Raw genomic sequence first — 27,810 nt, forward strand, 5'->3', positions numbered from 1 at the left:
AAACGGGTTCAGTTATTAAAACTGTGTACACAAAGATCTTTCTAGGTGGCATAGGAGGCTTCGTAACAACTCCTCTATGGCGGTTTACTTCGCACAAGACACCTAACTTTCTCCTGTGCGTTACTTCTGTTTGTATTACCAGCACAACAGTATACATAATGTGTAGGAAAACTGGGTATTTATATCCTCTATTGCCGTTTCTTTAACGGGCAATCTTACCATACCCAGTGGCTTTGTGCTTTCATATAGTGTATGACTGTATGTGTTTTTTTGTGTGCAAATAAATATTACTGAATCTTGCACATTTTGAAAGGTGGATTTCGTTTCCCAGCTTCCCAACTGGATGCTGGGTTAGGTTAGATTAGGCTGGGTTGGGTAGGGTTAGGATAGGTTAGGTTAGGTTAAGTTAAATTATTAGGTACAGTTAAGCTAGGTTACGTTAGGTTTAGTTAAACACTTAGATTAGGCCACCCTTCTGTCATTACTAATATTTCCAATCAGATTGTCATAGTCATATTATGGCTATTAATCATTTGCACAAGACATGAGGCCTCAAAACACTCAAATGAACTAATAAAAAAAAAAAACTATCAAATGGAACAAAAAAACTACACCAAAAATAGGAAACGGCAGTAAAGGAAATATTTACCGAAAACTGCTAAGAAATAACTGTTTCACAATCACCAAAGCAACTCATTATACAGCACATAGCCCCTCATTGCTGAGTGCTAATTGCGAGAACACCAAATTTAGTAGGTTTGGACCCCCTACATATGTACTCGAGCGAAAGATTTATCGCATCAGCAAGAAACGGGGGAAGGAATCGGGAAGAAAACTCTGTACCACAGTAGCGAACTTTTTTGGATATCTCAGCCAATTTTGAAGTTACAAGAAAGATAGATACCAATTTGGAAATCGCATAAAAATCCTCAATTATTTTCATTTCATAGAAAACCCGTAATTTCAATAGTTTCTCCGTAAATTGAGGACACGTTTTTTAAAAGGCAGATTAGCGTAACAGCCGGCTGCACAAGAAGTAACTGTCTAAGGTTGTGCGAGTAGCGCAGCAGCATTTTCCGATGATTGCTGAGGGCAAGCAGGTTTTGCCTTTTCAAAACAAATAATACGTTTTTTTTTTTTTTTCCGAGAAATTTTGACTGAATCCGAGTCAAACTAATACAATACCCTGATCGACGAAAGAAACTCTGAATTTCTGATTTCTGATTCGAAACGGAGCGCAACGAAAGAGTTGGTGAAAGTAATATTTGTGAGTGAGCAAAAAGCAATGCCATAGGTCCCAGACCCTAGACCTATAATCAATACCAGAGAAGTATTAGTTTTAGGAAGTGAGGGAATATTTTTGGCGTGTTCTTTTTAGTATTTTCAGGTCAGGAAATCAGAGGAAGATGATGAGCCACATGAGACAATATTCACTACTGCCTGACTTGCTCGCTCGCTCGCTCGAACACGTTCCACACTTTCGGTGTGGACGCCTATTACATACTATATTCACTGTAGCCATTAATATATACAATAAACATGTACTATTAAAGGTGAGTGCACTAATCTGCGGACAAGCCCCTCGTTTCTGTCAGTGTGTTCAAAGCAACCAAAACAAGAAACATCACATCAATGCTCTTATCCCACAAATCCAGCACGGTGTATATAGCACCACTGGTTAGGCACTGGTCAGGGAACACTTACATTACCTCCACGAAGGAGGTTATGTTTTTGCCGGCGTTTATTTGTTGGTTTGTTTGTCTATTTGTTTGTTTGTCTGTCTGTTAGCAGGATTACTCAAAAAGTTATGAACAGATTTTGATGAAATTTTGTGGAAGAGTGAGTCCTGGGCCAAGCAAGAAATGATTGTGGGGGCGGATCCGAATCCGGAGTATCCCGCACAGTATTTCCAAAAATTCCCAATGAATTTCAATGAAATTTTGTTGATGGTGGGCCATGAAGCAAGAGGGAAATGATTAATTTGGGGGCGGATCCGGATCCTTTTTAACGGCAATGGCATTGGCGGAGTTATGTGCTCTCTGAGTGCTTTCTAGTTACACGCATTGTGGAAAGAGAGCAGTTATTATGCTATGATTGTGTGTATGTGTGTGTGCGTGTGTGTGTGTGTGTGTGTGTGTGTGTGTGTGTGTGTGTGTGTGTGTGTGTGTGTGTGTGTATTTGTGTGTGTGTATGAACAATAATGACAGCTTTTATCTGATTTTAACCATACTCGGTGAAAGGGCCGAGGGTTAACCAGTGAGTAAACCTATTATATTTTAGAACAATGCGTCAGATATCATGGCCACAGGGTTAGGTCAAACGCTGACCTATCAAAATCAACTTAAGTGATTTTCCTCTAATTCAGACCAAAGTTTGGGGAAGGGTTGAGTGTAAGGAAATAATGATATGATCCAGTTATGACAACAGTCAATGGTAAAGGCTACAAGGCAAGGTTAATGTTCGATCCAAGTAACTGACTGTTGGCTAAGAAAAGAAAAAATCATCTGATTTTAGCCAAACTTTGTGCAAAAGTTGAGGATCAGCCACCAAGTAAACCTACTGTACTGGTGTTTTAGAACAAGAGGTCATAAGGCAGAGTAAAAACGAAAGGTCCTGCTGAAGTTTTTATCCGATTTAAATCAAACTTTTTGGACAGACTGAAGATAAGCTAAGAATAAAAGGATGTTCCAGCTGGCGTAGTCTCCACTGAATTCCACAGCTGGCCACCAAATAATGTTCCCGCGGCTTTAGTCTCTGCTGCCACAGTGCCACTGAGATTGATGGTGATGAGCCCGTGAAACAGGTGCAAGGTAGCGTGCAGGTGAATCAGAAAAATCTGGATCAGGTGTGTTTCTCCCTCTTTATCATGCCACAGAAAAGTACAACAGTGACAAGAGAGAACAACGGAATAGAGCATCTCCCTCTGACGATAGCCAGAGTGTATCTACTCTGCCTCATTGCCCTCCCTGGGAATCAGTACAGGTCAGTGAAATTGAGAGATGCCACATCTCTCAGACATAGTGAGATATGTACATGAGTAAGTGAGTTACAACTCTACCATGCACATCGTACATCTCAATAAGGCAGTATTAATTGCATATGGTGTATTAACACATTTATATATTTCCCCAAGACTTAGATATATGTAGAATTTATATCCTCTCACCCTCCTTCACTCTCCCTGTGTACGTCCGAAAATGCTAGCCTTAGCATGTCTGGCCTCTCAACTCTCCCACACCACACTCACAGTGAACTTGTATTTGGTTCTTCATCTCATCATTACAATACATGTTCTGTAATTGTGAATAAACATCCCCGTATATAATATGTAAAAATAGTGTAAGACTTAACTCATTGTGGAAGTGATGCCAGAACCAGAACAAGGATTCGATTTTAAAACAGTCAGTTATCATAGTCAAAAGGCAACATCAAAGTTCGACCAGTGTGCTTGTGCGTGAACAAAATAACAAACTGTTTCGATCTGATTTGGAGCAAATGTGGTAGAGTAGATGAGGATCACCCAGCATGGTGACCTTTTTTTAAAACAAGGTCAAAAGCCAATAGTAGGTGGTAAGGTCAATTTGCACAGTTTTTATCAGATTTTGACATACTCTGTGGTTGGGTTCAGGTTAAAACACGATTAAAGAAATTCGATTAAGAGAATAATCAATCAGTGGTCAAGGTCACTGGACAACGTCAATGACTCTAGTCTGATTTTATCAAAAGTTTGTGGATGTGTTAAGGGTTAAGCAAGAACAGAATAAGTCGATTTTGAGAGTAATCCATTCAAAGTCAAGGTCACTGGGCAAAGTCAGATATTCGGCCCTTAGACTGGTTGGTGGATGCTCCTCCTTGTTTAAGGCCGATAATCAGTTTTACTCATTTATATATTTTATAATCTCCAGCCTTCCCTAGAATACAAAAGGATACAATATGCAGCATTAGAATTGACATTCAGATCTCTGATTACTGTGTTGGGTAAACAATTTGTACAAGAGTCTGACCTGTTTGAAAATCGAACTCAAGGTTCCAGCTGTGAGGTGGATATGCATTATTGCACCCTTAACTATATTAGGAATACTCACCTGAGGAACTTACTCTTTCCTGGTAACCCGTTTATTTCCATGATTTACTTTTTAAAACCTAATCCTTGGTGCCTCCAAACGATTTTATTTACTTTGGCGAAATCCTTTGAGGGAAGGGTTAGAAATAGTAGCCATTTATCCGTACACGGTCTGGTTTTCTTCTTCAGTTAAATATTACTGCATGAAGGTAGCAAGAATTATATTTTATATTACCCCGTGATAATCAAGGGATTAGTAAACAACACCTATTACCTACTCGACCTGTTTGCTTGATAGTGTTCGGATCGGCGCAAAAACCATTACTATTTGTTGTTCTTATGTTCTCAAGTCCCTCCATAATGTAGTTTTATTATTCAGTTTTCCTAATCTTAGACTTTCTATTTTTACTACTAGACATTTAATTTGTATGAAAAGAAAGGCCACTATCAATATGTGTAGGGGTTAATGAAAACTATAGGAACCTCTCCAGTTCGAAAAGTCTCTCCTTAATAGAATAAAATGGTCTAGAGATGGAAAACACAAACGAAAACAAGTTATGCCAGGCACAACTAACCTCGCCCGACAGTAGTTGTTTTATTGCTGTGAAATACTTAATCGGTACTGCCATTTAGTGATCTTTGAAGGTCAAAGTTCATGGTGCTAAAAGAAAGGCCATATAGGACTTCCCATATTTTGATGATGGTATCTCTTTATTTTCAACCGTTATCAAGTTGTAACCCTCTGAAAATTTGTAATCTTATGTTTCCCCTTTCAAGGTCACTCAAGGTCAAAGGCTATGGTGCCAAATGAAAGCCCATGAGACTTCCTATATCTTGATAACAGAAGATACCAATCTTCAACATGTTTCGAGTTATAACCCCCTGAATATCCGTGACCTTCAGTTTGACCTTTAAATGTTACTTAAGGTCAAATGTCATGGTACCAGTTAAAAGCCCATATGGGACTTCCTACATGTTGATAATAGTAAATATCATCTGCAACCAATTTCGTGTTATAGCCACCTGAATATCCGTGACCTTGAGTTTGATCTTTCAAGTTCGCTCGATTACCTCCAAAATTTAATCACTTCCGTTTGGGACCCGTGCTCACATTTCCTGAAAGTTTCATGTAATTTCATTCAACCGTTTTTCCGTGATGTTAACAAACAAAGAAACAAAAACAAAGAAACTCGACCAAAAACTATATCTCGCCGACTCCATCCCGGGCGAGGTAAAAAGACGTCATCGTAGTACTAAGACTTTATAAAACCTCAACTATAAAAAAAAAAAAAAAACTCAAATGTTGGAAATGAAGACACAGAAACTTTTGGAATTCTTGAAGATGTATAAAATCACGATTCAGAATTGCCTGCTTTTCCACGATGTCAGCATCACTATTACTGTTGCCTGCTTTTCTACTGCGTCAACTTCACTCTTACTATAGTCCTGTCCAACGTTTTCCTCCAATACCATTGCCATTAAAAGGATTTGGATCCGGATCCGGATCCGCCCTTTAAATTAGTCAATTCTTTCTTCGTCCATGGCCCACCTTTCCACAAAATTTCAGCGAAATTCATTAAGAACTTTTGGAGACGTTGTGCCAGATATTCTGGATCCGGATCCGTCCGAAAATTTAATCATTTCTTCTTTGGCCCATGACCCACCATTCCACAACATTTCATCAAAATCCGTTCATAACTTTTTGAGTAATCCTGCCAACAAATCCGTGGATGTAGGATCCGGATCCGGATCCGCCCTCAAATTTAATAAGTTCTTTCTTGGTCCATGGTCCACCTTTCCACAACACTTCATTGAAATTCATTGAGATTTTTTGGAGATATTGTGCGGAATACTTCGGATCCGGATTAGCATCCTTCTCAAATATTTAATCCGTTTTTCCTTGGCCCATGGCCGACCTTTCTACAAAATTTAATCAAAATCCATTCATAACTTTTTGAGTAATTCTGCTAACAGACAGACAGACAAACAAACAAATAAACAAACGCCTTAAAAATATAGCTTCCTTGGCGGAGGTAAACAACTATAACCAGCAAATCACCAACCTGAGGGGGTCGAGGATTGGAATATTAGCCCTGAGCCGGCCGGCCTAATATTTCTACCAATTTAAAGGATAAACAAGTCTCCACATTAGTAATTTTTTTTTAACAATTGGTTAGTTTTTTCCTATTTTGTCGCTTTATTATTCACTCTGTTTTATGACGAAGGGAAGATAATGGTATAAAAAAGCAATATTTTACAGAAGCATGGAAAGTTTATAGTATGACCCCAGGTTTGTAAGAGAGAGAGAGAGAGAGAGAGAGAGAGAGAGAGAGAGAGAGAGAGAGAGAGAGAGAGAGAGAGAGAGAGAGAGAGAGAGAGAGAGAGAGAGAGAGAGAGAGAGAATATATGGTGACTCAGAGGGAAAAAGCTATGTTAACTCAGAGAGAGAGAGAGAGGGAGAGAGATTACACGGTAACTCAGAGGGAAAAAAACTATGGTAACCCAGAGAGAGAGAGAGAGAGAGAGAGAGAGAGAGAGAGAGAGTGTTACCAGCATCTACATGGACAAGTGTTAATTGAAGAGGTCTTATGACCTTCATCTAAGCTGTACTGTACAATGAAAAACGCTACAGTGTAGATTTTTTTTTTTTAATAACAGAAAAGAGGAAGGAAAAACAAATGAATGAAACAAAATAATCCATACACCAGATTACTGGTGTCCTCTATTCATAAAATATCTGTAACAGTTAGACTTGAACAGCTGTAGGTTGAAGTTTAGATGGCAACAACTCTGGGGAAGCAAGTTCCAAAGAGATGCAGTACAGGGAATGAAAGAATTCTAACAGGCAGAAGTTTTGCAGTATGGCTGAGTGACATTCCAGTCATTAGCGCTACCAAATGCCAATGTAGCACGAGGGAAGGCATGGAGAGGTGGCACCATGGACGCAACTTCGTCTGAGCATTTGCCATAAAAATATCTGTAAAAAGGGAGGCAACATTCCTTCTTAATTGTAGGGGAGGTAGTTTATTTGTAATGGCAGGGTTGTTAATAATTCTGACAGCTTGTTCTAAATTTTGTCTAGTTGTTTTAATGCAACCTCTCCACATCCATTCCACAAGGGTGAGCAATATTCAAGCTGTGAGCGCACATGACTCTTATTAGCAAACTGCTCGTCAATGAAGAAGTTACGGACTCAGTACATTAATCCAAGTTTCTTTGAGGCGGTTTTAGCAAGTGATCTAACATGAGAGGTCCAGCTGAGGGCATTGTTACGTGAGACACCGAGAATTTCAATACTTATGGAGATGGGAATATTAGAAGTACTGAAGATAATATACGAATCTGACAATATCTGTCTATTAGTAAATTGTATATATTTAGTTTTACTAGCATTAAATGAGACAAGGTTGTTTTGTCCCCATTCACTGATCGTAGATAGGTCTTGATTTATGGAGATGGCTGTACTGAGTTGAGAGGTAGAGATATTAGACTTTGTAAATGGGTGTCTGAGTGTGAATGAACTATGTAGTGTTGAGTCATCTGCATATGAGTGGATGGGATTGTGGGTGACAAATAAGAGATCATTAATATGAACCAGGAACAGGGTTGGCGTCAGAACTGATCCCTGCGGCACGCCGGCGTTGAGTGGAAATTGGAATATACATCATCTACTTTTACTCTTATTTTCCTGTCACTGAGATGTGAGGAGATCAAAGGAACAAAAGATGTTCGTCCATAGCAAGGGAGTTTGAAAGAAATGTAGAGCAAAGACGAAGGGTCTGACCGCCCACCTCTCCCATCCACAATGAGGACACAGAAAAGAAAGTACAATTAACCCGGACACGGAATTTTCATGAAAAAAGGAAAGCATCCATTCTAACATTAAATTAGGTCTATCAAGCCTGTGTCTAACCGAGTTTTGAACATCAACACCGAGGAACTGTTACTCCTGGTATCAAATTCCAGAGTGTAGATCATGTATATAAATAATGTCACTCAGAAGGGAACTGATGATATGTGAAATCATCAACGTAGCCCTTGAATATCCTAGATGTGTTGTTTTATCAAATAAATGGGCATGATAAAACGATACCGATTGAGAAGTTTCACTGGCATGCAGTATATTATGGCATTCTCATTCATGATTATTTATGAACATGAGTTAAATCTTTTAAGATATTCGAGTAGACAGTGTTCGTTATGTCAGACTATTTTGCACAAAGTTTGTGCTCATAAGTTTTGATCGAATGAACGAGAGGAAATTACCAATGTATCATGGTCAAAATGTCTCAAGCCAATCATCCATCCTTGATTAATCGTCGATTTGATATTTAACATAATTTGTCCCAGTAGTAGATTGCTTCCAAGCCATGAAGGATTCTAAGAACTTCATTGAGCTATCGGCGCAATTGCCTATGGTCAGTGAAAAGAAGCCGAGTGCCTGCGGCCTTCTCTGGTATCCCATGTAGCTAATTAATGAGGTCAACTTAGCAGCCCATTCTTGGACTCTCTCAAGTATCGCAATATCCTTCCTCTGGGTTGTCGTCAAATATGTACAGCATGTTCCACATTTGGAAGTAAAAGAAAACTGTACAGAGTAATGACCATATCCTTCTTTCTGTTATCAAACAACTGCTTTATACAACTTGGAAGTCTCTGTTCCTCCTTCTCTACTTCAGTACTATGTTTGGAGAACCTGGGGACGTTGCTGATTATTGCACCTGGGTGGGACGTTGCTGATTATTGCACTTGGGTGGGACGTTGCTGATTATTGCACCTGGGTCTCTGCAAGTCAGTACTGACGATTTAACAAACAATGGTTGGTTCACGGATTTGCAGCACCAATGATTAACCCCTTAACCGCGGGGCGTCACTTTCGTGACGCTCAGGAGCAAGGGATCATACCGGGGGGCGTCAATTTTGTGATTCTGTGTTAATTTGAATTCGCCCAGGCTTTCAAGTAGTGGCTTGTATCATCTATCAGTACAACCAGGCCCCAGCTATACTCAGTTCTGCTAATGTCACCTGTTTTCCCATCCACTGTTGACAATTTAGCCATTTTTCTCCTGTCCTTGACTCCCCCACTCCTTACCTCCCCTCCATTACCCTCTCCTCCCCCCTGACCAGCTATGCTTTGCTACACAAATCCTGGACGGATTTTTCCACTCATTTTATCCATAGAAATGTGCCCTTTGCCTTATTCTTATACAAAATAATATATAAAAGAAAGAGAAAAGGTAATTGATACTGCCATACATTTGGAATGGGCTAATTATCACCTGGCAACACCTCATGTGCACTCGTTCGCTAATTTTCCCTGTTTATTTCCCCTTGAAATATGCTGTATGACCTGTTCTCATGATAAAAATATATATAAGAAAAGGAGGGCGAAGCCTAAGTGATATTTACATTCACCTGGAACTACCTAATTTATTATGTATTGTCTAGATTTCCTGCCAATCATTTCATAGCGTATATATTAGCAGCTGTCACCACGCTGACATTGGCAACCCTTCGCTGGCCCCCTAGGCCACAGCATTCAGTTTACTGTCGTCTTTGATGGTGAAATGATGTCGGATTCATGGCTGTCCAATTCTGCTGCTTTTTAGCCCCATGCAAAGGGCCCTGTGACCTCTACCCCTACTAAACCTCATGTGTAGGGGTAAAGGGCTAAGTGACTCTGCTGTGGAACGTGAACTGGCTAATGTATCAATGATAATGATGGACAGGGACTAAGATCTTTCTGGTGACTCTAAAACGGTGCAAGTGGAAATGTAAATAATGCATAAATAATGTGCAAACAGCAAGTGAAAGCAATGAATGTAAATATAACTGAACAGTGGAAAATAGTTTTATAAGTTACTGCAAGTGACAGTGCATAACATAGTGTAAATAAAATAGAAATGTAAATAATGTAAATAAAACAAAAAATGTAAATAAGTAGTAATATAAGAATAAGAGTATATACTGTATACTATGAGTAATGAAAGTGAAAGTTTCGCTCTAGCATGTATGCATAGTGGGAGTTTGAAAGTGAAAGTGACAGCTTCACCCTCTACGCTAGTATACAGAACGAGAAAGTGAATGCCTGGAGTGAAAATAAACTACTAGTACTGAAAGAAACTTATAGATAAATATTGTATATATAAATAAGTGTAACAAAGTACTAGGAATATAAAGTGTGAGTGTGTTTATAAATAATAAATGACAGCTCTGCCTCAGAATACCATCGGGGAACCAGCACGGGAGGAAAGCTCGTATGCGCTTGTAATTTACATTGCTTTCAGTTTTTTTTTTGGAATATGGATTCCAAATTACTTGAAATTCATAGAATGGTGTTTGTAGTTATACTATTAGGCAGTGGTAACCATATTACGGGGTATCAGGAAGTGTAAAGTGGAGAATTCATTACCCAACTTCAGAAGTCTCCACAAGTCCTACGGTTGTCGACGAAGGCTCAACAAACATCCCAGGGGAAAGCTGAAGGTACCGGTATGTGCCATATGCATATATAATTTTAATATTCTAGGACTAATAACTGATTTTTGGCAAATATTTTTAAAAAGTCAGTCAGAGCATGAATATCCTCGCGGGACTTGCAAGGAGCGCAAAAACATCCCCGCGGTGTAGGGGTTAATGTGCATTGCCTTGCGGCTATCCAGGCTGAATGGAAGTTGTCACTGTTCAGATCAGTCCCATTTCTTGGCCTAGTCCGTACATAGTTTTGTCTTCTCGAGTGACAAATCATTACCTCCTAGGTTTGTGTCATCTACAGATTTTGTAGTTCAGCTGATAATGCTTACACCTTTATCGTTGATGTAAATGATAAATAATAACAGACTTAAAACTTACCCTTGGGACACTCCATCTGTAACTGTTGCTTAGCTATAGGTTTCCCTGTTGACTACAACACTCTGGCACTGATTGGTCATCCATTTCTCAGTCCATCCGGCAAGTTCGCCAGGAATGCCTAGTGCATGAGTTTTTGCCTTCAACATTTATTGAGATACTTTATCGTATACCTTCTGAAAATCCAGAGATTGTCTCCTGGTCATACCAATCATATACAGAGAGCATACCATAGATGAATCTGAAGGTAATTTTGGTCAAACTTGAACGACGTCGCCTCAAGGAACGTTGTGAGTCATACAGTAACTTATTTGATTTCAGATATACTGCGCAGTCCCATCTGCAAGTATATATTCCAGAACTTTCCCTATCACACACACACACACACACACATACTGTTACTGGCCGCTGCCCCAACCATTAATCTGAGATAGACAGTGTGAAGTCTATTTTGGGCAAACCAGACGTGTGAATGTTGATCTTACCCACAGCTTATCTGCTGACCTCTGTGTTGACACAGCAGCAACCCAACTCGGAGCATGGCGTATCAGCGACAATATGGGTCAACCCAAATGGAATTACAAGAAGAGAAGAGTGGAGGAACCGAACCCAAGTAATGAGGTCCGCACTTCAAAAGTGCACCAGCCAATCCCAGGTGAATAACTTCTTGTGATTACCCTCTCAAGGAGATTATTGGAAATAGATACGTTCCAGGTATCGGATAGGTCAGTGGAGAAAAAAGAAGCGTAGCTACAGGGATATATCAAGAGAGGCTCATGATGGAGCACTACATCTCTCTCGCCTCCAGCCTCCTGCGAGCCCTTCTCTTAGTTTAGTGATATAGTGTAAGAAGTCCTCCAAAACACTGAGTTGTAAGTTAAGAATTTGCATATAAAATGTACATAGCAACCTAGTAATGTAATGGTTCACATTTAGTACTCTATTACCTGAAGTGTCTGACTGATCTTGTTCGATCAGGTTTGTAAGTGATTTTTATTTGGTTAGAAGTGTCCCATTATACACCTGTTATTACTTAAAGGAACCTAATTCTGTGATGTGATTCTTAGAGATTTTGTAAGTTAACTTGTTATTTTTTTTTTCTTCGTTTTTTTGGTTTGTTTAAGTGTCATGGTCTTTGATTTGACCTCCAGAGTCAGAAATCTCCTTGCATGGTCCATAACAAAACACACACACACACACACACACACACACACACACACCAAATCAACTCACTTGTAATGGACCATGTGTCTTTTCTTCTAAAGGCAGCGGCCATTTCAAATACTGCTTCTCCACATGCACCAAGGGGATCCACGTTGACTGGAAGGTACAGGTCAGGCTGGAACATGTCTTCCAGTCCTCTCAAGACATCACTCAAATCTGGCCAAGAAAAATATAGGTATAAATTTTTGCCTACCGACTTCACGAGTCGTCAAGGCAAGAAGAAAGAGTTTGGTGATTCTTATCAGCTGCACGAGGGTCTTTTAGGTAGGCAATTAAGAAAAATATTTATCTACCTCTCTATCTTTATCTTTCTGTCTATCCATCTAGTCATTAATCAGTCAATCTATCTGTCTATCTATCTATATCTATCTATCTATCTATATAGTTTAATTATATTTATATTTACTGCTATGTACCGATACTCACGGACAACAAGACCCAAAACAAAAGATGAAATTAAGGGAAAGCAATGGTAAGATGTGTGCCCATCAACTGCAAGAGGATTATTAAAGAAGATGATTAGACTAGAATAGGGAGGAGGGACAAATTGGAAAGAGTTTGCGTTCTTATAATTATCTGTAGTCTTTCGGGCTGCAGAAAGTCGATCCTCAGAGAGACTTAACAAAAGCGGGAGAATATTACAGACATTTATAAACAGGACATTTCTGGAACCCTTGTCGTGACTATTTCCAAACCAGCAGTAAACATGACAAAACTACCACGAATATCCATTGTATAAATATACAGTATGCATTTTTCTCCGTTTTGTATATTGTCTCTAAGAATGGACTCTTTGTAGCCCTAATCATTAAGGATGTAGCCGCCTGCACTTTTGGAGGGGGAAACGGGGTAATGAAACCCGCCTAGCTTCTAGTCCCTCAATATGCTATGTTATACCACAGTTTATTTTGTATACACATATCACTGTAAATTCTCGTCATTGCTTTCCTACATTTATAAACAGGTTATGTCGTGACATCAACTATGTGCAGATTGACAAGTATTCTTAAAAGTAAGCAAGGGCAACTTACTTGTGGTGGGTCCAGTTTTCGTTTTACAGTATCAGTGTGTGGGTAGGGGTGTGAAGTACACTAGTCCCTCACGGGCGTAATATCCTCACAGCAATAACACCTTCACAGGATGGTCGTGGAGTCACACATTGCACTTGAACTCCACCCTTTGGAGTCTCTGTCTAGTAAATCCACAGGATCAATGCTCCCTCGTCCCTCACTTGTCCCCGGCTACCCACACACTGACCCACACTCACCCATAGCGTCTATTCGATGTCCTGGTGTTCATTATCGCCATGCTGATGGATGTTATGCTTACGCAACCGTATATATAAGCACCGTGTAAACACTGCGTAAGCATCCTTGTGCCTCTTTTTCTCTCCTACTCTCTCTCTCTCTCTCTCTCTCTCTCTCTCTCTCTCTCTTATTCTTTCTCTCTCTTTCACTCCTTTACTGTGTTAGATGTGGTAAGACTCCCCCCGTTGGTCGGTTACGACCAATACCATGTACCCTTTCACTCACCACTCCCTTCCAGCAGACACAGCTTGTTTGCAGGGCGGTTTAGGGTTTGCGTGCAGACGTCCTGACCTTCACATGTCTCACCACACCATCGTCACCAGGATTTGCCTTTACCAGTCTTCCCAGAACCTAATGATTATGGGTACATTTCAATCCGTCACCAATACCAGGTCCCCCACTAGGAAATTACAAAACCGCTTGAACTGCTTTTGGCGTTGCCGTAAGGAGGGTAGGTACAACTTCAACCATCGCTTCCAGAACTGCTCCACTAGGAACTGTGCGTACTTCCAATTCTTCCGGTAGATGTCCCCTATGGGCTCTTCGGCTTTACCTCCTAATGGGCAGTGGGGTACCATCTTAGGGTGCAGAATATGGAGTGGAGTAAGAGCTTCGAGGTCGCTGACGTCATTGAAGGTCGGGGTGATGGGCCTTCCATTGACTATCTCCTCCACGTGACAGAAGAGTGTGTGAAGTCGCTCATTATCCACAACTTGCGCACCTACTATCGCTTGCAAGACCTTCATGACTGTCCAGATCTGTTGATCCCAGACACTGCCCATGGGCAATGCATGTGGTGGGTTGAACTCCCACTCAATTCCCCTCCTTAACAATGCATTGTGTACCTTGTCATCCTTTTCCCAGCTGATAGTTGCAGCCCAGAGTTCCTTATCTGCTCTAATCATGTTTGTTCCATTGTTGGACTGAATGTGCTCTGGTACACCCTTCCTTGCCGAGATGTGTGTCATAGCATTGAGGAAAGAGTCAGCTTCTAGTCCTTCGAGAATCTCCAGGTGTATGGCTCTTGAGTTCAGGCAAGTGAACAGACAACCCCACCGCTTCACCCATTTCCTACCCTGCTTTTTGATGAATGGTCCAAAGCAGTCAACTCCAGTATGCGTGAATGGTGCCTTCACCATGCATACCCTGTTGGCAGGGAGGTCAGCTTGTCTTTGCAGTGACTCCTTCCAGTTGACTCTGCAACAAACATGACACCCTTTTAACACCTGGTCAATCAGTCTCCATCCCACTGTACCTCAGTGATGCCAGATATAGCCTTATCTCACCCTTTCATCCTCATGCATTCCTCTTGGAAGATGACCTTGGCGTGAATGAGGAATGACGCAAGGAATCCAAGCAGATCATACAGTGAGCTGATTACACAAAAGAGGCCCCTCCTTGTAGCTGACCCTTCTTGCTCAAAGTGCTTGATGACCACTGCCATTTGGTCCTTCTTTAGGTCCCACCTTGCTCCAATGCTCATTCTTCAGGGAGAGGCTTGCGTTCTAGATCGATTTCCTTTACTCCTTTATGCCCCTCTGATTCGGGAATGAATTCAAGTGCTTCCTTATTGTTGATTCAAGTGCTTCCTTATTGTTGCTTGCCCATTTGGTGAGTGACGTGCTGCAGTTGTTCTGCTATTCTTACTCCTTCCTTGGCGGACTGCATTGAAATAAGCAGGTCATCCACATAAATTTTCACTGGGCACCCATCACATCATCAGGACATACATCTCTGTGATCTAGGAAGGTTTGTTTTAAGGCATACAAGGCACATGACGGACTCTAGACTCCACTGAAAGGTGTACCGTCATCTGGTATGCCTGAGGAGTCCACTGTACATCCCCTTCCGGCCACCGAAGAAATTGTAGGGTGTCCTTGTGTTCCGGAGCTACCTTGACCTGGTAAAACATAGCCTCTATGTCTGCCAAGAGGGCCATCGATCCTTGGCGAGACCGGAGGAGTACCCCCCAGCAGTTTGTTATTTAGGTCGGACCCTTGTAGTACCTGGCTGTTTAACCTCCCCCATCCCGACGTTTTCTGGGCAGTGGTACGCCCCAGTCCCGACATTTTTGGACCTTTTTTTTTTTTTTTTTGGCTCAAACATCCGCTTTTGGTGAGAAACATTGAAAATTCATAGAGAAATTGCTCACCTGAGGTTTAAAATACTCGATCCAGGTAGGAGTACCTCCTTACCTTACAGGGTTTTCTATCAGGCTGGCTGCAAAGAAAACGAGTTCTATGGGAGGATAACTATTCCACACCACTCATAAATGGTATTTATTTATTTATTTGTTACGAATTTATATGTAGTATGAGAGTATATTGGTTTTCAAACGGTAATATACAGTAGGCATTATAAGCATTGTTTCACTCACTAACTCATCACCATTCCTGACCTTTTTTTGCCACATTACCTGATCATAATTTCTGACTGTTTCTTCCTCTAATGTTTGTCCTCCACATTGTCATCGATTGGGGAATCACTCTGGCCCTGAATTTCGTACCGTGGCATGACATGGCTTTACTGGCCAGGTCACTGATAACAGGTGAATTGCTGAGAAAAGGGCATGCAGGGGGGGGAGGAGGTCATGCTGGGTAAGGCATTGTCCCTACCTGGCATCTTGTAGAGGAAGGTGTCCTGTGTATACATGCCAAAAATCACTTGCGAAAATTGAAAACTGTGCAAATTAAATTGAAAATTGTGCAAATTAGGGACCTTGCAATGTTGCCGCGTTAATTTATGTCTCCGGGATATGAGTGCACATCATGTGAGGACGTGAATTCACGTCTCTGGGATGGGGCGGGTTAAAGACACTGACGCACATTCTGCTGCACAGTCGAATACGATGTGCACCTTTCTGGGCTTGTTCGGGTTTAACACCGGATGGTATGGCAGATGCCAAGTGACGTGAGCCTGTGTGTAAAGTACATTATCGGGAACCAATTCGGCATAACCTCATCTAGCAGCAGCTGCATCTCTTCTGCACAGAGCCGGCATAAGGATGGGTCCCTGAGCATCCTCTTCTTCAGGCCCTCTGATCTCCTCAATGCCATTAACTTGTTGTCAGGGACCTTGGATGGATTTCATCTGAATGGTATAGGGAGTTGGTAGTGTTCCATCACCTTTGTTGCTGTGCCCAGCCACAATTTCAACACCCTATTGTCTTCAGCTGATAAGCCATCTCCCTTCTTCAGGTAACTTGCGTCCAGTTCCCAAAACTGTTGCACTTGCTCCTCCAGTCATGTTTCCTGAGAGTTGCAGTTAACTCTGGCCACACTTCCTACCTCATCTGTCTTCCACTTGAGCATGAGATCGTAGAGGTTCGCTGATGGTCCATCCCATTGGTGTCCTTACTGCAAAAGGTTCTCCACTGCTCCTGGCCCTGACCTCCAAGGGCGTCAATGTTTGTGGCACATCAAAACCAATCAGTAGTTGTACCTCACCTTCATACATGTTCAGTGGCTCTATTTCCGCCAAATGACTCCATTGTGCTGTGTCCTGTACAGAGGCTACTGAGTTTTTCAGCGCTGCAGGGAGTCGCTGAGTGACAATCATCCAGGCAGCGATATCTTCCGGTTCGGTTTACGGGAACACCTGCTGCTAACCACCAAGTGTATCTCCTCATTTCACTGCACCGTCATCTGAGTTATAGTGTCTAGTGTTACGCATGTGGTTCTCCGTGGTGCCTCCTTAGCCTTCTTGTCAATTGGGTCGTACAGAAGGTTTGGTAGCTGCCAGAGTCCAAAAGTGCTCTCTTGTCTGGACCACAGCATCCGATCCTTCACTAGCCACCTTTACCTCAACAATGGGCAATGCCAACTTGTGAAGCCACGTTGTCCCTGTCGTGGTGGTGAGTCATTCGTTCCCGCCTTTGCCCCTGTAGAGCTTGGGCCTCTTAAGTGTCCCCTCCATGCCTGCCTCATTCCATTTGTCAGCCTGTCCACAGGAAGCACTTCTCCTCTCCACCTCTGCTCGGTGTACTCTCTGCTTGCTTCCATGCGCCCGTTCACACTGAGTGTATCAACTACAATCTTCTCTCGGCATCCTCCATCTGCGTTTTTGCTCCATCTCCCTTCCTGGGTTTCCCATGGTACCGGGACTCCTGCCTTTGCCTTACTGGGCCAGTTGGGTGTATCCATCACGAATGCTTCCTAGTACAACCCTCTATGTCACACCATACTGAGGTCTGGCACTCAGCTGCCAAGTGGGTATCATTCAAGCAAACTTAACAGTATCTGAGCCGTCTGACCATGACCCTCCTTTCTTCCAGTCTCATGGCATGGAATTTCTTGCATCCTGCCAGTGTGTGCAGCCCCTCGCACAGCCGACACATGTCTCTCACACTTGCAGGTTCATCATCACTAATGGTGGCCAAGCCAGTCACACGCCTGTCTGGATTCCTTCTAGCACCAACCTCAATGGCTCACTTGGTGGACACTCCCCTTTCCTTGGTTCCCCTCCTCACACGTACTCTGTCTGCCTCCTCCAGAATATAGGTTTTCAACCATTTAACATCAAGATAATACCCGTATCATTTGTTGTGGGCAAAGGCTTCATCCTCATACCGCCTAAGTGCCCTCTCAGGTAACCGACGCAAGAGTGTGTCCATTGAGCGAACAGTGTCCAACTCCCATAATCTCCTGATGGTCTCCAGACTCAAAATACATGACCCTATCTCGTCGGCGAATTTTCAAAGGACACCCTCATCCTCATCCCTGATCACGGGCCCTTTCAAGTATTTCTTCCACAATCTCTCGGACATACTGATGTCGTCTCCATATCTGTCCTCCAATATGGCCTTCTCCTTCTTGTAACCAGTTCGTGGGTCCAAATAGCTGCACATTTGTAGTGTGTCCCTGACATGCCCTGCACATGCTTACACGAGCATCTGCAGCTTATATTCCTCTGGGACTGTGGCCTTCCCAATGTGCCGTTCGAATGCACAGATAAAATCCCAGTACTCCCTCCGGCTATTTCCTTCAAAGTTGGTAGTTGGGTCCGTGGCAACCTCATGGTGGCATACAGTTCCTTCAAGCCGGAGGCTATCACCTCAATGTCCATAGGGGTAGCGCGTGTCGGCTCTTCTGTTCTCCATCTAGTCGGTTTCAAATTTTTTCAACCTCTGCCACTCTGGCCTTTGCCCACTAACTGTCGACTCTTCTTAATGTAAAGTCATGGCCTCTTGTGTCTGTTCTCACTCCTCCCACTGGGGTTCCCTAATCTCCCACATTTGTTTGTCTCCTGAGCATCACTGTATCTTGGCCTCTTTGCCAGTCCTTCGCGTACCTTTACTGGCACTGGCTGTACCTGTGACCTCAAGCTCATTTCGTTCCTCCCTTCCATTCCCATCATGCTCTCCAACTGTGTCAGGCAATCATGGACTGCCTTGTTCTGTTCTTGCAGGGTTTGCAAAGCCGGCATGAGGACCCTCACGTACATGTTCTTGTGTGCCTCAGCCTGTCTGCTTTCAACTGCTGGCCACTTCTCTAAGCATTTTTGCAGCCCAGATTCGGCCTTCTCCTCCTCCCTTTGTTCCATCATCACCCCCACAGCATCCATCTTTAACTCCTTTCCCTCTGTTGCTTCCCTGGCCTCCTCATCTTTCCTTTGGGCTGTTCCATGGGTTACATGCTGCCCGTCATGTTCTACCCGTTCCTTTCCCTCTGGGTTGTCCATGCTGATATGTTCTGCCTGGTATGTTAGGTTGGGTTCTGCCCGGTATGTTCAGGTTAGGTTCTGCCTGGTATGTTATATGTTGGGTCTCGCCTGGTATGTTAGGTTGGGTTTCACCTGGTATGTTAGGTCGGGTTCCGCCCGGTATGTTCAGGTTAGGTTCTGCCTGGTATGTTATATGTTGGGTCTCGCCTGGTATGTTAGGTTGGGTTCCACCTGGTATGTTAGGTTGGGTTCCGCCCGGTATGTTCAGGTTAGGTTCTGCCTGGTATGTTAGGTTGGGTTCTGCCTGGTATGTTAGGTTGGGTTCCACCTGGTATGTTAGGTTGGGTTCTGCCCAGTATGTTAGGTTGGGTTCTGCCCAGTATGTTAGGTTGGGTTCTGCCCAGTATGTTAGGTTGGGTTCCGCCTGGTATGTTCAGGTTAGGTTCCACCTGGTGTGTCACAGGTTAGGTTCTGCCCAGTATGTTAGGTTGGGTTTCACTTGGTATGATCAGGTCAGGTTCTGCCTGGTATGTTATAGGTTGGATTCCACCTGGTATGTTAGGTTGGGTTCTACCTGTTATGCTTAGGTTAGGTCCCGCCTGGTATGTTTAGGTCAGGTTCTGCCTGGTATGTTTAGGTTAGGTTCCACGCATGGTATTTTAGGTTGGGTTCTGCCCGGTATGTTAGGTTGGGTTCTGCCCGGTATGTTAGGTTGGGTTCTGCCCGGTATGTTAGGTTGGGTTCCACCTGGTATGTTACAGGTTAGGTTCCACCTGGTATGTTACATTGGATTCTGCCCAGTATGTTAGGTTGTGTTCCACCCGGTATATTCAGGTTAGGTTCCACATGGTATGTTATAGGCCAGGTTCTGCCTGGTATGTTAGGTTGGGTTCCGCCTGGTGTTTTGTTTTTGTTAAACTCTCTTAGTCACACTCCCATTCATGCAGTGTTTATTCCATCATACACCCAAACAGCCAGACAGCGAGCACTGAGTTCAGCTTATAAAGTACAGTGACACACCAGAACCTCATCTATGACAGCCTAGTATCAATCAATCAAATAATCAATCAATTATTTCCTGTGGCACCCCAAGGGATGCATAGGGCCTCGATGAACTCTCTCCACCAATATTTGTCTCTTGCCATCTCCAGCAAGACAGTCTCACATATTCATCAACTGAGTTCCACTCTCGTAATATCCCTTACTCTCTTATTTGTAACTCTGTCTTGTCGCTTTATCCCAAGTATCCTTCTCAGTATTTTATTCTCAAATCCTAGTACTTTCTGATCTGTTGCAATTGTACTGTACCATGGCTCATGCCCATAAATTAACCCTCCGAGGCACGTTGAAGCAAATCGCGTTTTTTGTGGTTTAGCATAACAACGCATGAAGACGCGAATTGCATTGTTATGCGGAAAAAACGCCGTCAAAAGGAAAGTTTTTGGCCGATTTGTGTCAAACTTTGGTGTGTTCTGGTGGGTGTGTCTCTCTTCCGAGGTAAACACTTGGAACACTGTGACTGCTCTGATGAGACAATGCGCAGCAGAAAAACCTTAGTATCTCATGACCAGGCAGGCTGAAGGGTAGCGCTGCTGTCAGTCGTCCCTTTAAATCTACCATTTTCCCCCCTTCCACCCGAGGCTAAAGCCATTATTGAAATATTGTGATTGTACAGTGTTTTTTACTATAATGTGAAGTGATTAGGTCTATGGAACACAGATATATTGTTTGTAAAGCATTGGGGCCCGTTATCAGACATTAGGCCTAGAGGTAGGAGTGTGGTTTGTTATAACGGGGTTTCCACTCTGCTTCACCCTGCCCGTAAATGATGTGAGTATTTTACCTTTATAAAGAAGCCAGTGCTTATATTTTGTGAAACATATAGTGCCTGGATTAGTGAAATAACTGACCTACCATAGCAGGCATTAGTTATGCCATAGAGATATGCCATAGTCACTAAGGAAACAAGCAGTCACATACGCCATAGAGTCAGGAGGGGAATAATAGAGGAGGTTGGGATGGAATCATGTGTTAGTGTTTTATACTACATATGGTTCAGTGTGAAATATATGTATATAATAGGGCAGCGAGTGTTCATTGAGAAATATTGCATGCATTGACTAACTTAGCTCAAACCTAGCACAAGTATCAGAGACAACTAATACGCCACACAATCACAGACTTCAGTGAAAAGGTATTGTACCAATCTCAAACAGTGCTATATTGCATATGGTCTAGTGTGAAATATACAAATAAAATAGTGCAGCGAGTGTTCCCCGAGAAATATTGGATACATTGACTGACTTACCAAAAACCTGGCACAAGGATCAGAGACAAGAAATATGCCACACATACATACGTATGTCGTGCAGCGAATGTTCGTGGAGAAATCTATTGTGTGCATCGCATGTGTAGTGCAAGGAGGAGAGAACAAAATATGCCACACACACACACACACACACACACACACATGCTACATAACTCCCCATCAAGGTCCTGTCAACATCTCAACACCCTCTGGAGGAAGTGGGTTATCCATATTTTGTTGATTTGTAAATTGACCTGTTTCTATGTTTCTATAGTTTTTGCACAAATAAGTATTGTTTTTTTACATATACACATACGAGATGGAAGAAGTTCAGCTTCAGTATCACTACCTAGCAAAAAGACTGGTGGTCATGTCGAGTTTCTGAGAGCACTTTCAAAAAGCTTATGATATGTGTATACTCTGAGTAAAAAATGGAAATAAAAACCTATCGAGCGAAAATATGCAGATGTGTGCGAGGTAGGGAAAAGGAGTGTTTTTATCTCGCTTGCGGGTGAGAAGGAGTATTCTACGTTTGTCGTCCATTTACTCGATAACTATTGGACATATCGATTTCCTGTAAGAACCATGATAAAGATCAGTGAATTCTACGTATGTACAGGACATAAAAATGTAATATCTGTGATGAAAAGTCGTTGTTACATAGGCGGGAATATAAAGGTTATTGTGCGCACATGAAAGTGCAGCAAGGCCGTGAGTACCCAATAGTTTTTTGCGATTTACTCGGAAACTATGAGGCCTATCAAAAATCGGCGCAGCCCATGAGAAAGCTCATGAAATTCTACAAAAGATTTTGAAATAAAACCATAATGTGTGCGAGAAAACTTTTGCAGAAAAGCTCCCTGTTTTTTCAAAAAATGGCTTTCAGTTTTTGGTATTTTCTCAAAAACTATAAATCGTATCAAAACCGGACTTTCCCATTAGAAAGCTGATGAAATTCTCTATCAAAACATCTAAAAACATTTTTCTGTATGCTGGAAAACATTCGAACTAGGATGTTGAGAAGTGAAATTGACGTTCAGAAATGTTTATTCACGGTGGCTTAATATACTTTTATTCGTATTTTTATGTATTTTTTTTTCTCGCTTATCGGCTAGAACAAACATCGGCGAATAAGATATGTAGGTTTCATGGCAATATATAGAGGTCTGGGTGGCGAAAATAAGGCGAGAATACGTTTTCGTCGGCGCACGGATGGGCTGGCCGGGAGGCGGGTACAGTAAAATCGTGTGTCGGCAAAACTTATAAAACTTATGTGTGCGCGAGAGGGTTAAAATTGGTCTAACCATGGATTTATAAATTATTACTTTAGTATGTTCCAAAAGCATATTATTATTCCAAACAGATTTCAACATTCCAACAGCTCGTCAAGCCTGTCTAATCCTGTCCTCAATTTCATTGTTTAATGATCCATTAGATGATACAATCGTTCCCAGATATTTAAAATTTTCTACATTCTTCACCACATTATTCCCAGTTACACAATCGATTTGGTTCTCCACGTTCATATTAATAATTTCAGTCTTTCCACAATTTATTACCAATCCCACTTTTTCTCCTTCCTCCACCAGACAATCAAGTACCCTCTGCATCTCGTAAATACTTCCACAAATCAGTACAATATCATCAACATAGTCCAAATCAATCACAACTCTTAATATCCAAGGTTCACTAATTAGTTTTAATTCGCTACTTTATAGCATATACACGATGTCACGATATCAATACCGACTTCCTGAATATTACACTCACATCTCTCACATTTGATGTATCACAATTATTTACCATTGTCCGGGTCAGGCAATAAACTCCTTCCCCAGTATGTAAACTAACGTATTTTCTTCATAATGAACCAGACGTAGCGTGTCAGCTCCCAGCTTTCAATCGCCTGAGTAAAGTTGTTTATCAACACTCACAGTCCTGCAGAGTCTATTCATTCACAACCCAAGATGTCCTGAGCAGAGGTGTCGCCGATCATAGGTAGGCCGCTCCCGTAGACTTTAACACCGCCCAGCGCTGTCGTCGGATCGTGATCGCCGGTCGGCCCGCTCCCCCCACCAGCGGATCCCAAGTATAACTGTAGCCGCCTGCACTCTTGGAGAGGGAAACGGGGTAATGAAACCCAGCTAGCTTGATTCGACCATTTATTCGGTCATACCAGGAATTGCAATTTTACTCTCTCAATATGCTATAATGGCATCACTCGTCATTGTTATAACACTTGGTCATACACAGAATTACAATTTACCCTCAGTATGCTATGTTATACCACAGTTTACTTCGTAAACACATATCTCTTTAAATTCTCGTCCTTACTTTCCTACATTTATAATCGGGTTATGTCATGACATCAACCACGTCCAGATTAATAAGTATTCTTAAAAGTAAGCAAGGGCAACTCACTTGTGGCGGGTCCAGTTTTCGTTTTACAGTATCAGTGTGTGGGTAGGGGTGTGAAGTACACTAGTCCCTCACGGGCGTAATATCCTCACAGCAATAACACCTTCACAGGATGGTCGTGGAGTCACACATTGCACTTGAACTCCACCCTTTGGAGTCTCTGTCTAGTAAATCCACAGGATCAATGCTCCCTCGTCCCTCACTTGTCCCCGGCTACCCACACACTGAAGCACACTCACCCATAGCGTTAATTCTAAGGCCTGGTGTTCATTATCGCCAAGCTGATGGATGCTATGCTTACGCGACCGTATATATAAACACCGTATAAGCATCCTTGTGCCTCTCTTTCTCTTCTACTCTCTCTCTCTCTCTCTCTCTCTCTCTCTCTCTCTCTCTCTCTCTCTTTTACCGCGTTAGATGTGGTAAGAAAGGAAATAAAAAACTTTAGCTTTTCCTGTTTTTCCCTCTCACCCATTCTAATCCATCTGCCAAAATGAATCAGATGCACAATATAATCCATTTTACTTTGTCGGTGTTAATCGGTTTATGATTTTGTAACCGAGTATTTTCTGTGACACATTCTCTCTTTCTCTCTCTGTCTGTTTGTCTTTATGTGTGTGTGTGTGTGTGTGTGTATGTGTGTGTGTGTGTGTGTGTGTGTTTCATTCTAGTTTGAATTTCATTTCCTGTGCATATTACCTACAGTATTTCCGACTTAACGTAATTTATATATATCTTATCACTGTCACTGCCAGATGATTTTATTCTGCTTTAGTGAGATATTTCTAACTGGTGGACTTAAGTATAACCTAAATTAAGCCCTTCTCTAGTAGAATACTATCCTAAGCTAAATGAAATCGTCTGGTAACAACAGGAAACATAAATATTCGGACTAAAGATTTTTTTTTTCATAATACACCCTCAGTGTCCTCGTATCTGCATGAAGGAAAAATACGTAATCGAGATAAGGAAATTCTTTTTTTAAAGTTCTCCCTCGATGTTCCCGTAACAGCAAGAAGGAAACATTAATATTCAGGCTAAAGATGTTATTTTTTCCACTGCTTCCATAGTATATTTTTTGGACGGTATTGATGTACTCTATCAGTATTTACATCGTCACCTGCAGATGAATATTGTCTGCGTAAGCTGGAACAAAATATCAGAGTTGTTCAATGCTGGAGGGGAGCCTGCCCAAGGTATCACATTACATCCATGACAAGGAGGAACAACTGCAACTTCACGTCTGGGAGCCAAACTTCGCAACGTATTCAGCACTGTGCGAGGAGAACTTCAGTAAGCCTGGCGGGGCGTCGTCTCCCTCGTGGGGGCATCTGCTCTCCATGCCGTTTCTTTCACAAAGGGAGAACGGCTCTTCAGCAGTCATTTCCCTCCCGCCTCACATTTGCGAGAGAATTCCTGGGCCTCAAATATGATGTATTTGCCTGATTTGCTTTCTACATTTCAGAGATAATGAGCGAACATGTGGAATTGCTCAGTGCAATTCTCACGGAGAACGGATCCACATCATATGCAATAACACCACAGAACATGGGCATGTGACAGGTGCAACTCTTCCATAGACACACCCATCACACAAACACAATTCTTCCCACCCCCTCCAATTCACACAACCACTGCCACCACAACTCAGTGCCAGCGCATAAACACTATACCTACAACATACACCCACACTTGATGTGTACCGCCTAGAACATGTATGATAAACATACTGCAACTCGATGTCGACGGCCTTCGCTCCAAAACTTCACAAACTGAAGATATTCTTCACAAACACAACAACACATTGGACTCCTGCAACCTCACACGCACACACAAGACTCCACACCAGACACTATTTACATTTTCGCACAGACAGAACTTATCGCCATTGAAGAGGACTCATCCCTTACAATCACAAATCCATCATCTACAAAGACGTAACTCAGTCAACACAATCACTCTTCTAAAATGACACCACACTAGAAAAAGTCACTCAGTGTCAACTCAGGTCACAAACAAGAAATCAAATATTTTTCAACATTTACATTCAATCCCCATGACACCTCTCATGCCATACTGGTGCAATACAATCCTCAACATCTTTCCCAAACAAAGACACCTAAATCTATCTTTACCTGGAACTTTAACGCTGTAAATACTGCCTGGTACTAACGCAACAAAGGTAGCACGCCGAGGGCTGGCCATTGTAACACAGTTCAGCACCATGTAAATTCTCAGTGGTACCTGACAATACACCTAGACCCAATATCATGCACTCCTCCCCCAACACTTTCACATGTTACTACTTGGCGAAGAGAAGCTAAATTCCCTTTAAAACACCTCATTATCACCATCACCACATGAATACACTTCAATCCAGGGTAATCACACTTTCAAAAACTACAAGAAAGAAGACTGGACAAAATTTCCAAAGAAAAAGAACATCACTTCAGTGCATTAAACAACACATCTATCACCGACATTAACAGGCACATTATGAAATTTAATAGTCACCTTAAAGCAGACAATCACCATATTCCACGAGGGAATGGACGACACAACCCAAACTTCACAAGTAAAGTGCGCACCTCATAAAATAAAGCAACTCACTCCAGCACAATTCCCCTGTCCTAGGTACACAAGACACTATAATTTTTATTGACAATAAAATTAACATCACGAAAACAAAAATTAAAGTCTTTGTAACATCACTCAGACACTCCAGAACCCCTCCTCTCTCAATAAGAAACCTTGAGAACACTGCTAAATCACAGTGAAACACCGAGACTATTGTCATCACCACTACCAACACCCGGCACATCCATTCTTACAAAGATGAAGCAGACATTCTTCTGAACCACTATGCAATCGTAAGTAACCTTACACCAACACGTACTGAGTCAGAAAACCAAGTGTCTCTCCATCGGCAGTCCTTTCCACTAGACCACAGTGTAACCTCCTTCACTCCAGAATAGACTCGGAAAATTTCAAGATAACAAGGAAATCTACAAGTACAGGGCCGGATGGCATCACTGAAACACTTAGGACCACACGGCATCCGGGTCCTCACAAACAGCAGCTACTCATACAGATATTGTGGAATTCTCAGCATCTTAAAACATGGAAAAATCGCCATTATTCTTAAGTCAAATAAGGACTCAACACACACTTCTTCGTACAAACCCATAACACTACTCAGTATGCCATCCAGGATATCCAAACTCTTAATTCTTAACTAAGTCATAGCTCATGTCATCCGTACTCCCTCACACCATTATTTTAGAGCACTCCACAGACATCATACTTACCAACCTCACTCAACACGCATATGAGGGCATTATCTCTGTTAGACCTGCACAACATGCACTTCCTTCAGAAATAGATGTTAGTAAGGCCTTTGATGCCATCTGCGTGACCCAAACTAATCATGAAAATCTACAAAACAAAAATGAAGAGCAACATCAAATACTCGCATGCCAACTACTTATCTGGTAGAGAAGCATACGTTCTATAGGGAAAGCCATCACGACCACGAAACACTCATAACAGATATTCACAAAGGTCCATTTTTTCACCTGCACTTTTCAGCCAATGCATGGATGATATTCCCACATCCCAACCTCCCACAAACATAATTCGTATACACATGACATTACCTTAACAATCATAGAGAATACAGCAAACACAGCCTGCACTTTGCGACAAGACTACTGCACCGCACTAGAAGGATGGGTTAAGGACAGTCGGCTGGCAGTTACTGCAGCCAGATCCACCATCACACTCACCACCAGTAGTAGGCATGAGCTCAGGTTGTCCCCTAATATAACACTTAACAATATGCTTGCATCACACACACATTCATCACTAAGATTCTTCGAATGACACACTACACTGGACTCACTTTTAAGGACCACAAATAAGACATTAAGAGGCAGTGGACCCCCAGACTCAACACACTCAGGACACTTACAGTGGCAGAC

The 27,810-nt window shown here is 42.1% G+C and overlaps 2 protein-coding genes across 2 annotated transcripts in view; both read right to left on the bottom strand.

Moving 5' to 3' along the window:
• Positions 1–4,927, bottom strand: part of LOC145392073 (nose resistant to fluoxetine protein 6-like) — a 199,779-nt gene extending 194,852 nt beyond the window's left edge. Inside the window, exon 1 of the mRNA XM_080266532.1 lies at positions 4,915–4,927. Within this exon, the coding sequence (XP_080122658.1) occupies positions 4,915–4,927 (13 nt within the window). The remainder of the gene's footprint in view (positions 1–4,914) is intronic.
• An 8,887-nt stretch (positions 4,928–13,814) lies between these two features.
• On the bottom strand, positions 13,815–14,926 carry LOC145392084 (uncharacterized). Its single transcript, XM_080266542.1, has 2 exons — positions 14,730–14,926; positions 13,815–14,640 (listed from the first exon to the last, which is right to left on the bottom strand). Exons 1-2 carry the CDS (start codon positions 14,924–14,926, stop codon positions 13,815–13,817), a joined length of 1,023 nt encoding a protein of 340 aa, XP_080122668.1.
• Positions 14,927–27,810: the final 12,884 nt, after the last annotated feature.

This window comes from Coenobita brevimanus, chromosome 2 (assembly GCF_032717465.1).
Source record: "Coenobita brevimanus isolate Jiangsu-jjx chromosome 2, ASM3271746v2, whole genome shotgun sequence".
NCBI classification, from domain to species: domain Eukaryota; kingdom Metazoa; phylum Arthropoda; class Malacostraca; order Decapoda; family Coenobitidae; genus Coenobita; species Coenobita brevimanus.